We start from the raw sequence: 18,661 nt of genomic DNA on the forward strand, positions 1-18,661 counted from the left end.
TTTGAGTGAGCTAGTGGCAGCTCACGAGCCAAGACCCCTGATGAAGCAACATCTGAATAAGATGAATAATGAAATACAGACATTTTGTGAGCACATTTGGAAATGGAATGTGGACACAATCAAGGCCACATGTGTGCTATCTAGTTATAGCAGGAAGCCAATGTAGACTATAATTATATTATGTCAATAATTCAACAGGTGAAGGGCAGCATTTATCAGCACTCTCTCTCTGTCTCTCTCTCTCCCACTGTGTTTGCTCTCAAACAAGGTAACTGAGGTTAATAAGGGTCATAATGAAAGTAAATCAAACATCTGATTACTGATGGCTATTACCAATACAAACTCAATGTAGAAAGATAGAGCTGGCAGTTCAGCAAACTATCACAAACTTAGCCACTGTGCTCCAGTGTCTGTTGGTGTGTGTTGTTGCAGATGTTTGGTGCTGAGCAGGGAGTGTAGAGTGGGTTTTTAGTTGCCTGCTGCTGCTGCTGCTGCTGCTGCTGCTGCTGCTGGATACAAAGTTCATGAGATCTGTGAGTGTGAACCAAAACGGTGAATCTGTGGCCTGGAAAACCAAAACACTCACCTGTCTGATGGCGCACAGCAGCTTCCCGTAACAGAACACGATCACCAGGAATGGCACGATGAGGCAGAACACAAACAGGCAGATGATGTAAGAGATGTTATTGGCTGTCTTCTCTGTCCAGTCAACAGAGCAGGTGGTGCCGGGACCTTCGGGGCCATAGTGGCTCCAACCTAAAAGCGGAGGCAGGGTCCAGACGAGGGAGTAGCCCCAGGACAGGGCGATGCCCAGGGAGATCTTGTGGTAGTTGGAGGGGTCGGCCTCAGTGGGGGCCATCATGGTGCTGTAGCGCTCGTAGGAGAGGACGGCCAGGGAGATGAGGGACACGATGCCTACAGCAGCAAAGACAGACCAAGGTATCACCATCTTGTAGAAGCAATAGTTTATAGCAGGGGGTTAAAGGTACATTGTGTATGAATTAACTCCCATCTAGCGTTGTGGTTGTACTGTATATCACAAGCAACTCAATTGTATTTTTCATGCTGCATTCACGTGAAATTGGGCAGACGGCAGACGGACGACAGCCGCTGCACGTAATGGCATAAACAAGCCTAAATGTAAACAAGTGTTCCGTCAGCACGAGGCAAAACAATACACGTGACAATATGTTGTCATGGCGATGTGGTATTGTTTACCTGACCCACGTTTTACCGTCTTTCTCTGGACTTCTGTGACTAAAATGACATCTGGTTTGTTACCAACGGCCGTCTGTCCGACTGCAGGTGAATGCAGCATCAGTGTAACACACAGCCGACAGCTCCGGTGTCCCCGCTGAGTTTCCGTGGTTTCCTACTGTCACGCTGCCTCTGAACGTAAAAACATGGCGACACCACATGGCAGCCAGCACCGAGCTTACCCGCTCCATGTAGATATGAATGATATGAACGGCTAATTCAGAGCTGAAAGGAACACTTCAGTTTGTTGATGGGGGGTATTACTGATTAATGAAAAACAGACTTTTGAACCAAATAATCGATTTTCGTGACTAGATAACAGAAGTTACACAATGTCCCTTTAGATACATATCCAATACATGAGCAAGATGTAACAACAGGTCACAACAGGAGACAGCAGGTGCAGGTTTGTTCTCCCTTTTTAAACCCTGACTACTGTACATCACATTTAATGAGACCGTCAAATGCAGACAAAATGTGCTGTCTGTCCCCGTGTTTATCTGCTCCGTGAGGGAAACATGCAGTCAGTGTGATATAAAGCCTCACAGCTCTCTCTGAAATCACAAGTACAGCTAAAATGAGCTTTATGGTTTATGGCTTCAAAAAGAGGCCGGGATATGATTTAAAAAAATAATTGTCCCGAGTGAAATGTGCAGTGTAATAAAACTATAGCAAACACAACGGTGTAATCATCTAATATTTCACTTCACATGCCGGGCCCTGCCGCAGATACGTGCAGCTGCAAATCATAAACAGCGGTACTACCTGAAGCAGTGCAGTATGAGACAACACAACAGACTTCATGAAGCTCCTTTTCTCTCTGCATATCAGTGTTCTTCTTTCTCAGTATTTCAAAAGGCAGAGCTGGAGCTCAATGCTCATGCTGACCCCTCAGTCTTTTTTATCCTGTTAGCTATTTGTTTTGAAGCCATTATGATCTACAAGGCCGTCCTTAATGCCCATTGATTTTCAGTTGGCAATGAAGTGGACCTAAACTGGATGTTCCTTTAGGAAAACGGTCCAGACCTTTTTTTTTTTTGAGGTACCAAAACTGTGACTACTCAGCATAACGAATGAATAAAAGTAAAAAAAGTGAGGAGGGAAAGGCAGGATGGGGGGAGGGAGAGGGGGTGGGGTTAGAAAAATGAGGTAGGAGACTGAAACTGATTCCAGCTCTGTGAAGGTTTCTGTGTCTGTCTGTGTGCACCTGCATTACCGCTGCCTGCAGTCTCTTTGGCACAGCGGATTATGCTTGTCTGTTGCCCCCTGGTATTGCGGTCATGTTGTTTTTCCTGCACAGACTGCTTAGCTCTCTTACTGCAATATTACAAAGTCAACATAGTTTTACAACAACCCACTTGTGCTTCTGTTTGATGTGGGCTGACTGACTCATAGCAACCAACCCCAAACACACACCCATGTATTTTGACAAAGGATGTTTTCATCTCAGCTCATCACCACTCGATCTCATCCAGCGCAGCCTCTCGTCCTCTTCTCTGTCTAAACTCGGAAGTTTAACCGTAACAGCAGGAGGATTGTCTTTTCACAGGCGTACTGTCAGCAAAAACAATGGTGTGGTGCCATAGACCTAAAAAAAAAAAAAATACACCTGCTAGATGAAGTCTTTTCTCCAGTGTGTTTTAGAACAGTGAAAGTTAGACAGCTACAGCTTTTTTTAAACTGTGAGTATTTTTGTTAAATTGATGAATATCAGTGACTTCAAATAATCTGCAGCTCTACTCATTGGTTCAAAACAGTGCCCTCTATATTACGCCACAGGAATCCATTAGCAGCAATCAATATGTCAATGTGTGTGTAAATGTGTCAAGAAAGCACTTGACTTCCAGGGCTCCATAATTCACATGTTTCTGTGTTTTATTCCTAGTGCTGAACCACAAGAAGATATATTTAGAGTTTTACATACCAAAGAAAACATCTTAATGTAGTTATATTGTATATTTATATATTGTATGTATATTTTATCTCTCTTCTTTCAGGAGCTTAACAGGCTGGTGAGACAATCAGAAGAGAAGAGGTTCTGAGCCTCTCCTGTGATTGGCTGGCTATCTTATTAGAATGAATATAAAGCAGATAGACTTCAGGTACATGGTTGGATTGTGGAGCTTGGGGCATTGCTGTGGTCAGTGACTCCTTGGTTGTGACGTCACTAATAAATTACACAAGTTCCAACAACTTGTATTAAGGCTCGGGACTGAGCATTTTGATTGACGTTATATAGAACCTAAATCTGATTTATAATTTTAAAAACAAGGACAGGGACATCTACCTGTGTACTATATGGGACCTTTAGATGTTTTCTGTATAGGATTTTCCTTGGAGTGCTTACACTATTCTTTTTAGAACAATGACCACATCATTTTCTTAACATTAACCAGTTGGTAGCTATTGCTTACTGCAGCGTTTCTCAAACTTTTTTCAGTCAGGGCACCTTTCAAAAGTGCATAAAATCTCACGGCACCCCTGTGTAAAATATAATTCAAAATGACACTGCATAGCCTAAATGTAAATGTCCTGTTTATTTAGACGGGACAGTATTACAGTATTTATGCATAGGTGCCTCTGTAGCCTACATATGCACACACACGCACACAATAATCCGCAATGTGAGAGGAAGAGAGAAAGGTCTACATGCGCGCAGCGCAGGCACGCGTTCAGATGAATATCCGCCGGCGGTCTCCGCTCCGTTCTGACTCCGTTACGAACAATCAGAGAGGAGGGGGTGTGATACGTGTGTGATCAATGTGAGACGTGTGCCTGGTACGACGCATTTTTTTCATAGCGTCCGGTGTCCGGTGGACACGGACCCCACTGCTCTGAGTACCCGTGACCAACGGCCGTGTCCACAGAGCGGTCTCTCTCTCTGAACGCTGCCGAAACGAGCCGCCTCACATCCGAGCCGCTTGACAAGCGCGGCGCTGTTCCAAAAGTTGAACATATTTCAACTCTGAGCGCTCTGAGCGCCGCAACAAAAAAAGGAAGCTCCGAGAGCTTTTTTCTGAGCTCCATAGGATCTGACGCCCAGTGCGCTAAAAGGGCATCCGGTGGACAAGGCCCCTTTGCATATATGCATCGTATGAAATGTCAGAAGAGGTATTTTTTTCACGGCACCCTTGACGCAGTCAGACGGCACCCCAGTGTGCCGCGGCACCCACTTTGAGAAAGGCTGGCTTACTGTACCAAAACCACAGACTTTCCTACCCTAAAAACTGAGTTGTATACCAAAACCTTGACAAGCCTTTTCACAGTGAGGGCAGATAAGCAACCAATCATATGAATCATTGTGTAATAGTTTCACTTTTTTTTTTGAAGGTAAATGGAAGGAATATATTTGTGCTAGTAAAGATGTTAGATGAGAAAATGAACACAAAGAGAATGTGCTGTTTTTTAAGGCAATGGTGCATTTTGTTATTTGGTGGAGCTGATAAACAAATTCTCTATGCCTGCATGGGTTGCACCATGCACTGATGCACAGTTTCTCCTACAATACAGTTTAGATTTCTAAACCCACAGTGTCCTGTTGATGCCTAGCACCAGTCTAGTATAAGAGCTGAGCTCTCATTTTCCTAATTTAATATCTTTATACCTTGCTGCGATCATTTTAATTTAAGGGGATGTGAAGCCAGGGAGTTGGCTTATAAATGCAACTGATCTGGAAATTACAGCGACAATCAAAGTGTTTTAATGCTGAACTGCTGCATTTAACTAATCCCTGAAATGCCTTTTAAGGTCAATATTGGCACCGGTACTGATCCAGGATCTTGGATCGCTGTATTCTTAATGGGATGAGCAAGATAATTCACTGTAATAATGCAGTCAGATTTCCTGAGAAACAGATAGGCAACGCAGGGGTAAATGATGTCACAACATGAGCGATTATGTTAATTACACTTTATAAGGGCTGCCATCCCAAAACCCAGGTAGCCAGGAGCATGTGGTGTATCACATTTTTGAGATTACAGGCTGATAATATCTATTTATGTCTACCGTGTCCACATCCAGCTTTGAACAAGGAGCCAAATCGAATCGCACTTTCCCAAATTTGCTAATTAGCAGCTGTCCTTTCTGACTCCCATGCAGAGGAGAATTTAATACTGGCTGCCGAAATGTTGCTGAAACAACGACAGCAGTCCTTTGGCCTCGGGCTCCTCAAAACCGTTGTATTTGATTATGTTTCATCACATTTAAAAACTGGATTATGCTAGCTCATCCCCTCATGTCCACTGGTCTTTCTCTGGTTACACACCCCAGTTGACTGACAAGGAAATCTTTATTAGAGCTGATGTAATGCCATTGTGAAAGACAGCCGCACAACTCTGGGTGTAACTTCATAGCAACACAAATCAAACATCTCCCCTACATCCATCTTCCAGCAGTTTTCAGGCAGGATCAAAGGCAGCAGTTGAGTCTAATATTCCAAAATGAAACATCTTATGATCTGATAAGGTCTGAAATCAAGAAAAAGGAGTGAGTGTATTTGCTCTGCTGTGATGCTCCGCCACTGCCTCGCTGTCTTAGTTGTTAAAGAGTATATTGCTCTCTCTCGCCCGTCTGATACTGTATATCCAGGAAAATGCAGTTTGAATGAAAAACACAGGATCGAATAAAGCTTGTGTTTGGTCTATAAATCCCATCCCCGCATCTTTCTCCTCAGTCATCACAGGTGCACAGATGCATTGTGATGCCACGAAAGAAAAGAGAGAATGCTTTCCTTAGGTAGCAAATGTCTGGCTGGCAAACAAATGACTGCATGACTCAAACCAGGAGCCTTATCATCCACTAAACATATTTGTGTCTCTGTTTTAGGAGACCTTTTATTCACTATTTATTACACCGGTCATTAGCTGGCTCACTATCTTTGACCTTTATGGCGGAGCAGCGTTGTTCTGCTTTCTTTCTCCCTGCTGAGACTACTTCCCACCGTCGCAACAAATTAAAATCACTCAGACCAGGTGCAGCTTGTGCCTGCGTGACGCACATGTATATGCATTCCCTTCCCTCTGTACATCTTCATCCATATCTGCGCTCATTTGTGTGTGTGTGTGTGTGTGTGTGTGTGTGTGTATGCGCATGCAGGAGGGCAATCTAACTTCAGTATGCAGCGAGTGGGCCCAGCAGTGCAAGGTTAATCCAGTGACTGTGTGCAGAGATCACTTGAGGCAGAAGGAGGCAGTCGACAGTATGCAGGGACACGCAGATCCGGTGTCAAATAAAGACAGGGAAAAGATTCTGTCCTGTTCCTCCACAGTGTAATGGAAGACATTAAAAAGTTCAGGGGGGAGAGAACGGGAAATGCAAAGAGGTGGGCAGGAGAGGTGAAGCAGTTAAACAGGTGCCAGGAGGTTGATGGCAAAAGAAAAAGTACAGGGTGAAACTGTGTTGACATGAGTGCATGCACACACAGAGACACACACACACACACAAGCAAGCACGTCTCCACAAATTGTTTTCAGTTTGTGCTCTTGGCTCTAAGTCAAAGCGGTGGATCTTCAGTTGTTCAGTCATTCAAAAATCTAAGGCGTTAGAGGCTAAAAGCAGGAGACAGCGAACAAAAAGTAGAAATCAATATGGAGAGGAAGAGAGGGAGGACGATGTCCTAACGCCTCAGCGACAATGTCTTTTGTCACTGACAGTGATGCCCTCTAATTTGAAGAAACATCGATCACTCAGAAAAGCTTTATAGAGATTTGGTGAAGACAGACACAGTCACTTTGTCAAAAGATGCAGCCGGCATTATTCATCTAAACAATCAATTTCACTTTTCCTATCTCTGACCTCCTTCATTCCGTCTTTCACTCTGGTTTTACGAGCCCATTGAGGAATTACTCATCCATAACCAATGGGCGCTCTAATGATGTCTGCGAGCCATGTCTCTCGCACAAATACGCGCTGTCTCTCTTCCTGCCATGTTTTAGCTTGGAGAAGCTCAAGTCCTGTTTGACAGGTTTTTAATAAATTGGCTCCTTGTGGACGTCACAGTTACACATCTTCAAGACGGTGCTCAATCTCAGCATAAAATTCAAGTTAGCAAGGCAGCGGGCACAATCAAGAGTACATCCAGATACTGAGCGACATTGGAGGCTCACTTTATTCTTCACAATATGACTGAAATAAAGTAATTCTGTTTTCAAAATTGCCAAACTTATCCCAGAGGAAGTGAAAGTAGCACTGAAGAGTCTGTTTTCAATTTAAAAGTTTGACAGATTCAAGAGGCTGTTAAGCAACAGGAAATTCAATTGAGTTAAGTTGAATGTACTGTGTGAAAATTCTTAGCAGGCCAGGGAAAGCAACACAGCAGCCGGGTGACAAAAAAACCACAGAAGGAAAAGTCTGCAAGAGTGGCCTGCAGCATGAATCTTAATCACCGAGAGTAATGTGTGTAAATCTTTAGTTCCCTGCTCTGCTGCATGGATAGATGGGTCGACAGGGTGCCCGGGGTTTCACCTGCAAATGTCACTGAAATACTGTAGATACCATCATCAAAACAGACAACAGCAAAACCAGCCCATACAAAAGCCATTAAGAGATTCAAATCGACCGCAAAGACACACAAAACTATTAAATGACTATAAAGAGATACAAGAGTACAAGAGACATAAAGGATCATAAAGTAATTAAACTTTACCTAAAACAAATGCAGAATAGCAAAAGCTGAAGACACAAAAGGAAAGCAGACTGATGCAAAACGACTATAAAGTAACATCAACTGTCTGCAAGGAGACAGAAGACTACAACATAGATACAAATGACTACAGAGGAACAAAACCAACGGCTAAATGACAAAATGAGCACAAAGACTCTCAAAACTGGTGTTGAAAAGAGACTGAAAACAACTCAAGTGGAGCCAACACAACACAAAGAGACAATGGTGCTTAATGTGAGCTGGACTCTGGAGCAGGTGATACTCCAGATAAGGACAAATGTCTGAAATCTTTGGTTACAACAGGTATCACAGCCCCGATGTTTGTCTCGTGTGTTGCTGAGATTATGAGTGGTTACTGGGGTTTTAAGCATCAGGAGATTGGACGCACTGAAGTGAGTGAGAGGGAACCCTTTGTGCAAGATTTATGAGCCCTTTATACAAACTTCATCAGAGGAAAGTTACGGCCGCTGACTACAGACGCTCAGAATGCAATGTGCAGTCAATGTGCAGTCGTAAAGGGAGCTTGAGGTCTCTGTTTCTGAAAAGCTCTAAATATTTCATCAAATGTTATCTTTTTTTTTTTCAAATCCTGTGAAAAGCCATTCACAAAGCCGACATGCTTTTTTAATTATTATTATTATTATTTTATTATTATTCCAGAGGCCAATGAACTTCAGGAAGTCATTTTTAGATGAAGCTGACCGTGAAATTCAGCGTCTATGATTAATTGATGTGGGCTGTATTGCTGAAAACAAAGTGGCACAGGAATGAAAACATGATAAATTATTCAAACGGGACTAAAGGAGTGACAGATGTCAGTTAAAGTTTGATTATCTACACATGCAGCGAATTTTACATGCATATAGATTGGGGTTTCTGACACAGTCAGTCATGCGGGATCATGAATGTGACAGACATACAGTAGACTTTCATACCCACTGCATCTCTCGCCCCGCCTGTTTCTTATTCCCAAAAATATGCAATTTGAATTTCAGACCTTGGCTTCAAATCATGAATTGTGAAATATCCTTTGGCTTTGACAGAATGTGTAGCCACAGTATAAACAGCAGTGAAAATGTTATAGCATTGTGTTAATGTCAAAGATTTGAGAAATGAGTGTGTTCCCAACCCAATATCTCACACAGCCCGGTCTCTGAAGGTTGTTCAGATGGCTGGGAAAGCTTTTTACAGCAATTAGTGGAGACTGATAGCAGGAGAGGCTGTTCATTAAAGAAACCTGAATTACGCATCAGGCCAAGGACGTGTGGTGATGGAAGCATTTTCATGTTCATGTGATGTATTAATGAATCTTCTCCCATAGGCTATCAAACAAATTTCATGAATTAAACTGACTGGCACAATGCTTCAATGGGTTTCATCCAAAATTCCTTATTTGCAACTTCTTTATAGCAGTCCTGGCACATCCAAAGGTGAACACTAAGCTTTTTTTTTTTTTTACTTCAGTATCCCAGCCTGGCCAGACTCCAGGTGAGTGAGTGAGTGCCTTATTCTCCATTGCATCATTGTGGCACATTTGCATCAGTATCAGCACAACTGAGCAAAGGTAGAGCTGCCTCTCCTCTCATTACTAATTTCCCCTGGGTGATTTTATTCTGCAACAAATGCTGTTGATGCATCTGCCACAGCCTGATCACGGAGCGAGACCGACAGACCCGCAGCCAAATGAACAGTGATGAGGCTCCCTTTGCCTCAGGCGCAGACACTCTAACTGTATGATAACAAGCGTTTAGCGGTCACTTAGTGGCAGCCTGCACACTGCTTTACATACAGCATACGTGCAGCGCCCAAATCACCAGGGTGACATGTTGTCAAGAGTTCCTAATGACATTTGAACGTGTGACTGAGAGCCGTAAACACACACACACAGACTATGCGCTTCTGCTCCAAATACCCAGAGCGGTGTCTCATTATGAAAATGCAGCACATGCATCTTTGGAAGTGACTGGAAGTGGTTCAACAGCCTCAGCAGGAGATTATGACCATGAGCAGCTCCACTGAACTGGTTTCCACAACTCATCAACTAGAAAGAAAAAATATGGGGGCATCTGCATGTGCATGTGCAGCCAGGGGTCTACTGGACCGTGATGGAGGATTTGCACCCTCAAAGTCCGTGATCCGCAACACCACACCAGCGCTCTTGACTTGAATTATTCTGCGCTTTGAGCAGCAACAGCAAATAAATGACATGATCTGCACTTAAAGACCGTAACCTTATCATGACCGTAGGCTGCAGCATGATCACACCCACCACTAAGAAAAAGAAACAAGATATCAGTGTTCAAACCCAATCAACTGGCCGAACAATACTAATAATGATGGAATTTGGTGCATGTAGTCATTTTCATGTAGGTTGGGCGGATCTTCAGGCTTTTCTATTAAAGTTTGACATGGTCGTAAAGAGGCACCGTGTTCATCACAGCGGACGTTATAAACCCAGACAGTCAAAGATTTATCTGATGTTTGAAAACGCGCTGTTCCGACCACAGAAATGAAGATTAACTTCATGCAACCTAACGAGTGCAGAAGGATTCGCACGCAGCGCACCATCACTCACACCCAACATCAGAAATAGAAAATAAAACAGCTCGCAGATGTGCAACAAACACGGCAAATCTAACAGAAAAAACATATATAATGAACATCGCTTCACACATCCGGCATTCCTACTCACCAAAGAGGGAATTGGCGAAGCCGTACCACACGCATCCGCTCTCTCCTATGAGCCACCGTCCCTGCGTGCTGGCCGCGAAGCTGAACGGAGTCCCCAGTACGCACACCAGCAGGTCGCTGATGGAAATGTTAATCAGGAGCAGGTTGATGGGCGACCGCAGCATCTTGTAGCGGCAGAAGAGCACGAGCACCAGCAGGTTGTTCAGAAGTCCGAAAGTGCCGATGAAGCCCAGGCACACAGCCACGATCAGGTTCCCGGTCGGGGTGAGGGTGGTCCGGTATGAGCCGCCCCCCAGCTGCCCTTCCCCGGCTCCGGCGCACACAGCGCTGTTGACCCCCGCGCAGCCGCTCAGGCTCACGTTGGACACGATCATCACGGCGGCCACAGTGCACTGATCAGCGGCTAATATGTCGTTTCCATTTCTTTTTTTCTTTGCTTTTCTTTCTTTCTTTTTTTTAAATGTGTGTTTGAAAAAGATTTGACAGTGTCGCTCCAAGCCCTGCAGCACTTGTTGCTTTAAAAGAAATGGTGACCGAGAGGAAAAAAAAGTAAAAACCAAGCACGAGTGTGGGATGATACACAATTTTTTTTGTTTGTTGGGGGTATCAAAACTTTATGTCTCAGTTCAAAGGGGAGAGGGAGTTAGGAAATAAAAAGGAGGAAAAAAAAAAGTTTGGTCAGGCTTTGCTCCACCGTGTGGCAGGCTACAATGCACTCTCTGACTCGTGCACCTTCCCTCTCTGTCCGTATTTAAATCACCGTAGCCCGCTCTCCAGCAGCTGACGTCTGATCAGGGGGAGGGAGGGAGGGGGGTTGGCGTGGGGGCGCACACGTTTCGGCGATGGGGAGAGAGCCGCATGGAAATCCAGCGGCAGACCAATCGGACCAATCATCATGTGGCTGTATAAGACAGCAGGACTGCGCTAAAGCCAACTCCCCCTGGGCTCAAAGCCACTCTCAAAAAAAAAAAAGTCCACCATAGAAGTTTCAGCAGCTGCTCCCTTGTATTTCTCCCACTGCTGCTATATGGAATATAATTAAACAAAACTCCTTAACAGGGGTACGCCATCATTGCCGCATGAGTTTACGAGTGACAACTCCTTTGTTGTCATCATCCATAAAGTCATGTAACAGACTGTGGACCCACACCGTCCCACTGCTGCAAGTTCACACCTGGTCTGGTTTGTTCAGACCTAAAAGTCAAAACAAAACCACTTTCTGGTGGAGTGTGTGTGTACAGTATGTCTGCCCTACAAAGGCAAAGTGCAGCATCTGCATTTTTTCTTTTTTCTTTTTTATGACCAATCAAAAGTGTGGCATATTCTCTTCAATCTGGTAGAATTTGATATTGGTACTGCTAAAATTTCCAGAGTTATTGGGCTTTTTATTTTGCTGTCCATCCAAAAAAACATTGTGAAACAAAGGCAAAGTGCAATATCTGCAAACTCCCTACATTCTATAATTTACTCTATAATTCCATTGGAGTAAAACCAAGCCAAAATGCTGTATCTGTAGCTAATACCAAGGCAAAGTGCAGTATCTGCACCAAAACCAAGGTAAAAGTGCAGTATCTGCCATAAAACGGTCAAAATTGGTCAGAAAGACAAACTACAAAATAGATTTAATTCAGTCCACCTAATCAATTATAGACTTGGTAGTTATTCATAATTTGATGCTTAAACCTGACATGAAAAACACAAAAAGCTGTTTTTCTCAGTTTGACATTTTTACAGATTGCACTTTGCCTTTGTAGGGCAGATGTGGTTGATGTGTCCAAGTCATCATCTGCTATAGTGCAATTTAAAATAGTTGTCATATAGCAGCAATAAATGAACAGTTTCTTTACACCTGTCTACAGAAATGTCTCTCTAGTGTCAGCCTCGGTTCAGCGTGTGTAGCCCTATGTATTTGTGTAGTAAATCACTGACTAACAGCATAAGTAATGTTCAATGAAAAATTGTTGAGTGATGTTGATGTGATAAGACACATAGCTTTGTGAGACCACAGTGCTGAAGCTGTGACTGTAATGTCTATTGTCTACAAAGGGTTGACGCACAAGATGTCCTATAAGACATAAAAGTTCAGGGCAGCGCAGGTCAGGACATACATCAATAACTGGTCGGGTCAAACTTATGAAATCATGATCAATAAACACTGTAAAGCCACCAACTTCAGGACATAACATTGTGTTCCAGTAATAATAGAAAAATAAATCCCCTGTTATGTTTTATGACATATTTTCATTATTGCACCATCTTGTGCAGCTTGATTTATTTACTGTGACATTGTTTGCAGCTCTATCGTTTTATTCATTTATTTATTTTTTGGCGAGGGGCAAAGCAAAGTTCAATAAGCTCTAATAAGCCAGCAAAGTGGGAGCCATTTCATTGTATGCCCTTTATTCTTTACAAAAAACTGTGAGACAACCCCCTCACCAGTTCAGGATCTACAGCACATGCAGGCGGGTCCGGGGGAAGAGAAGTCTTTCCATGCCTGAGGAGGTGACTCATGCAGAGGTGGCGTATCTTCCTCTGTCTGGCACTGACTCAATCAACTGATCAAGCAAATGTCTTTGTCTAGCACACACAATTAAAGAAACTATTGAAAATTCATAATACAAACTTACATTTTTGCTCTGCAGCCTTGTTAAAAATCTCTGGAGGTTGGCCTGTGTGCAAAGCAGCCGGGAAGAAGTCATATGCATCTTGTAATCAGGGGTGCAGATCCGATGTCAGGATTGGGGGGGACACAAAAGTGATTCTTTTTTTTTTTTTTGCTCGTATGCAGCTCATACCATGCCGCCATAAATCACAACTTGGTAGAGGCTCACCATATCATTCAAAAAGTACTGCACAGGGAATCATTTATTGTGCTTACCTTTCTTGTTTATTTGTCCTAAACAGCCAACAGCGCGTATCACTGCTGTTATATTAGTAAATCATAATTTTAAGGGTCTCAGACATATAATATCTGCTCACGTTCTTATCTTTCGCCTCCCTCCGACCTTACCAGATCCCCAATTCTTCTCCCCATCTTCCTTTTCTCCCAGTGTATGGAACTTTATGCATGATTAATTGATATGGATGAATATCAAAATATGAAGCCCTAAGATTGGGGGGGTCATTTTTTTAAAGCATCGTAGTGAAGGAGACCAGAGACCAGAGATGGAATATGGAGTCAGAAATACATTTGTCAAACATTATTTGTTTCACCATTTCAATCATTTCTTTTTAGATGTGAATCTAAAATGTGAAGTCTGAAAATACATTTGTTCAATTCTGAATAATTTGGGGTATTTTTATTGGGGGGGACAATTCATGTTTTTCGGAAATTGGGGGGGACCCCCCGGGATCTGCACCCATGCTTGTAATAGAATTATAGTTTGAGCCTGATGTGAAATACTTATAAGTTTTGTAATTTTTTCAGCAGACAGAAAGGAAAGACAGCATTTATCTGTTGCACCCTCTGAATCAGAGGGATATGATCAGAAGTGCTTCTGTAGAGGGCAGACCAGGTTGTACGTTGTTCCCTCACAGGAGGAATTCGATTTAGCGCCTCTTCCCAATGATGCCCAGGAGTCTCCCTCATGCCAACGGTTGAAAGCAAGTTCTGTTTTATAGTTCTGCTCCTGCAGCTTCTTTTCCTCCACATTAAAAGCATAAAATTGCCCCTAGTGTGACTCACTTTAAGACACTGAACCAGAGATAAAATACAGTAGTTCCTTCTGTGTAAACAGAGACACATGGATGACAAGTCACTTCTTCTCAATGTCATTTCTTTGTCTTTAAAGGGATAGTTCACCCAAAATTGAAATTTCACTCATTATCTACTCACCCTCATGTCGACTAAGGGCTGGGAGAAGTTTCAGAGTCCTCCGTGGCTTCTCTGAGTTACAGGGGGTCTTGGCGTAGCAGTGCATGTCCATATAACGGTTGCAAATGGATACCAACTGTCTTCGTAACAAAAAGACACGCCAAAAAACATCCAAATACCTCCATGCTGCTCGTATGTAATGTCCGTCTTGTATTGAAGCCCCGAAATGCGAAATTGTCCCGAAAGAAATTAAATAAGTCTATATTTCAAGCTTGTTTTGTACAAGACAGACCCTGGTTCGTCCAAATTTGACGAACCGGGAAGAGGAGCTGCCGCTACAAAACAAGCTTGAAAAATAGACTTATTTAATTTTTTTCGGGACAATTTCGTATTTCGGGGCTTCAATACAAGACGGACATTACATACGAGCAGCATGGAGGTATTTGGATGTTTTTTGGTGTGTCTTTTTGTTACGAAGACAGTTGGTATCCATTTGCAACCGTTATATGGACATGCACTGCTATGCCGAGACCCCCTGTAACTCAGAGAAGCCACGGATAACTCTGAAACGTCTCCCAGCCCATAGTCGACATGAGGGTGAGTAGATAATGAGTGAAATTTCAATTTTGGGTGAACTATCCCTTTAACTGAGCTAACTGTCCTCTGACAGTATTTCAACTGAAGAAGTTGAAACATTTGTACAGATTTCAAACTCAACATTCAAAATGAAAATCAAAGCACAAGTCCAATCAGAAAGACTATCTCTGTCTTACTCACATTTCCTCCCTCTCTTTCCTGCCTTCAGGTGTTTGGCTGGTTGGGCTCATGGTGAGATCAGATTGGTTACTAATTGTCCATACTTAAAAGATCTGTGCTCCTCCTTCACTCTTCATCCATCCAGACTCTCACTTACATCTCCCACTTGTCCTCCCTGGTTTAGCACATAGCAATAAAGTTAATTTGTTAGAACTAATCAGTCTTTCCTGATTGAACTTCATATTCAATATCTCAAATACTGATTATGAAGCTTTGTGAAATTATGTTGTATTACATCACTATCCAGCCTCCACTAAAAGAAAGCATTAACCACCAACAGACTGAAACGTATACCCAAGCCTCAAGAAACAATGTCTCACATACAGTATCATGTGTCATTCATACTAATTAATAATACATTAAAATTCCATCCAGCTGTATGGTGACTGACTACATGGTCATAGTCACTATTATCTCATATTTTGACCACCAACTGATTAAACAGTGTTAGGTTTTTGAATTGAAACCAATGCATAAACTAAGTCAATAATATAATTGTATTTATTTAACCGATATCGACACCTCTACTTTTCTGATGAAGTGAATGTTCTTTTTTTCCCTTTTTTTTCTGCGACTGACTTCCAAGCTGCTGTCTGAAATCTATGCAAAGTAGGGCTCAACTAAAATTTAACTTAACTGAAATCACAATATGGCCAAGTCTAATACAGAAATCCCAGGACTTTTTGATAAAAAGTAAAAGGTGTTAAAACAAACCATGTGGTGTTAAGTGATCTTATTCTCCAGAGATAAGGGAACATGCTCTTTTGGTACAAACAAGACCCAACAAATTTTAAATGTGAGAAAAGGAATGTACACACAATGTTTCTGACACGTGATTGGCACAGGATAAAACAACAAAAAGATATGCCATGTTTCATCAAATGGCTCAAGGGCTCACTGAATTGTTCGATGAGGATGAAAATGACGTAAATCTATGCAATTGACTTCAGTTGCCAGATCTCAACCCAACTGAATACCTATGGGAGATCTTGGACTCACGTGTTAGACAACGCTCTCCAACCCATCATCAAATGAGGGAATATCTGTTCGAACTATGTTGTTCAGGCCTCCAGCTGTTTTTCCCAGGGAGCAGTGAAGCCGTTCCACCTTGTTGGTTAATTTTTCACCACTTTTCTACAGTGGTGAAAAAACATGCACTGTGGTCTCAGTTTTATATTTTCCACCCTCATTTGAAAATTGAATAATAAATGACTTGTCATTTGATTGTGAGAGATGAGTGAGAACTCTTTTACTTTTTGTACATTCTTTTAGGAGTTAGAAGAATAAAGTGTACATTTAGTGAGGGCAAGTGTGTGTGTGTGTGTAAGAAAGCGAGAGAGAGAGAAAACACAAGATTGAAAGTCGCATCTGATTAATTTATGGTTGGTGTCTACATGAACTATGGACAATGGTGCAGAAACACAGCAGCTTCTGTGAGCTACCAATCCAAATTGTATCATCCTGAATAACACTGTGGCTCCATCCACCCAGTATGTAGCAGCCTGTCACAGCAACCTCCGGCTAGCAGCTCACCTTTCACCACCGTCCACTCAGCACAAGCCACTCACGACATGACGAAACTCATCATCACATATTTTGCAATTGAATTCAGGAACAGAGAGGGGTGTGATTTCTTCTTCCTGAAATACCACAGAACTCGGCTGGCAGTGGCAGTCACGATATCTGACACATTAACTGATTGTTCTTCAGCCGATTGAATAGGTAAGGGTGTGGATCGACCCCTGCAGACTGTTAATGAGTTCCAGTGGGATGTTTAGGTGATGTGAAGTCATTGTTGCCAAGGGAAGCTCTCAGTGAGCGAGGTCCAGGAGGTAATGCCCATCCAGCATCACATTTCTGAGAATTAAGTTGAAATGTTGCTTAAGTCGCTTAGTTGCTTAGTCGTGTTACGCGACTAAAAACATTTCTTTTCTGCCCAGCTATAGAAGATGCAGCCATGTGTATGTTTATGTTCACATCACCAGGCTTGTTAATCTATATGTGACCTTTGGTTTTGTGCTCATTTACATATGCAGGTAGATTCTGCATGATTTTTTTCAGACTGTTTCAGATCTTTACTCTATCCTTGCACATTTTTTATTGCAAGTTCCTCTTTCTTCTATTTTCCTAAATTTAGGTATTGTATCTGTCGTATTTATTGTTTCTGACTGTGATCATTAGCCATTACCTTTCATTAGGTCCTAATGTATCCTGTCACGACAGTTTAGTATTTATTGTATGTATTCATTGTGTCGCGACCATACGCCACCCTGGTAAGTAAAGTTTTACGGTTAGGGCTCTAATGAGTCTAGGCTACAGGGATGACACAGGTGCACATATTTCTTTTGCTGAAAAACCTGGAGCTTGGTGGGATTCGCTGCCATATTGCCCAATGTTCAACTTACCGACTGCTTCCCGCTCACCACCTTTCCTGGCAGACCGGTGTCCTGCTCCAGCGGCACCGGGCCGGCCACCAGCTCCGGCGTCCTGCGTGTGTCGACCTCCTCGACAATAACTAAAATGATAATTCACTCTTGAGGTGGAGCGGGGTCCTTCCTATCGTCAACTCCCTTGACTTCTCCTCGGGGCGGCCGCCTCATCAGTCCACGAGACTCTCTCGTTGGCGTTTTCCCAGACTCCCTTGCTTCTTCCGCTCACGTCAGACTTCAGCGGCCAGGTAACCAGGCAACCAATCAAACATTACACAGTATGGCAGCCCCCCTTCTCAAACCTACGAAAGTAACCCCAACAATTGCACTGTACCTTTGTATATTGATTATATTTTAATATTGTTGATATTTAATATTTGAATTCCTTACACTCAGACATGTGGGAAAGTGACTGGTTTGTGTCACACAGTCACTCCTATTTAAGATGGCTTCCTGTGTTGGCACAAACATTTGCTTGAAGAAGGTCCAGTACCGAAACGTCACAATAAATTCTGCAAGTTGGCTATGTGTGCGGGAACTCTTCTTTGTTTAATTATGACTTAATTGTCACCCTCCGACGCACCTGCCAAGGAAATAAATGTACAAAGATTTTTGCTTTTTCAGTGTTTACACTACTAAAAACATTTCTTTACATGATCAATGCTACTTCTGTAACTTTGAGTTCAATGTAAATTTTAGCGCTAAATGTATTTGGATTTAGATTTAGGGAGCTTGTGCATATTCTCATTTGTCCAGGTCATAGTATTTCAAAGGAGGTTAAATCGAAAGCAACTGGACTTAGTTATTTGTCTAGGAAGACGTTTCACCTTTCATCCAAGAGGCTTCATCAGTTCATGTACGCATCTGACCAGGCTGGGACTGGTCCAACTATCTGATGTGGAGACTCACTATTTAACCTCTTGTGTGGGCGTTCACAAGGCTGATGATGTCACTGGTTCCCTTTTGTGCTCCAAGTGCCAATGACAGTCGTTC

At 42.7% G+C, this 18,661-nt stretch overlaps 1 protein-coding gene across 1 annotated transcript in view; it reads right to left on the bottom strand.

The window, feature by feature from the left end:
• The window catches only part of tmtopsa (teleost multiple tissue opsin a), an 83,499-nt gene extending 72,516 nt beyond the window's left edge, over positions 1 to 10,983 (bottom strand). Inside the window, exons 1-2 of the mRNA XM_085805152.1 lie at positions 10,611 to 10,983; positions 587 to 915 (exon numbers count right to left, since the gene is read on the bottom strand). Coding sequence (XP_085661278.1) covers positions 587 to 915; positions 10,611 to 10,983 — 702 coding nt within the window. The remainder of the gene's footprint in view (positions 1 to 586; positions 916 to 10,610) is intronic.
• Between the last annotated feature and the right edge of the window lie 7,678 nt (positions 10,984 to 18,661).

This window comes from Trachurus japonicus, chromosome 17 (genome assembly GCF_045865225.1).
Source record: "Trachurus japonicus isolate A0001 chromosome 17, Traja_1.0".
Lineage (NCBI taxonomy): Eukaryota > Metazoa > Chordata > Actinopteri > Carangiformes > Carangidae > Trachurus > Trachurus japonicus.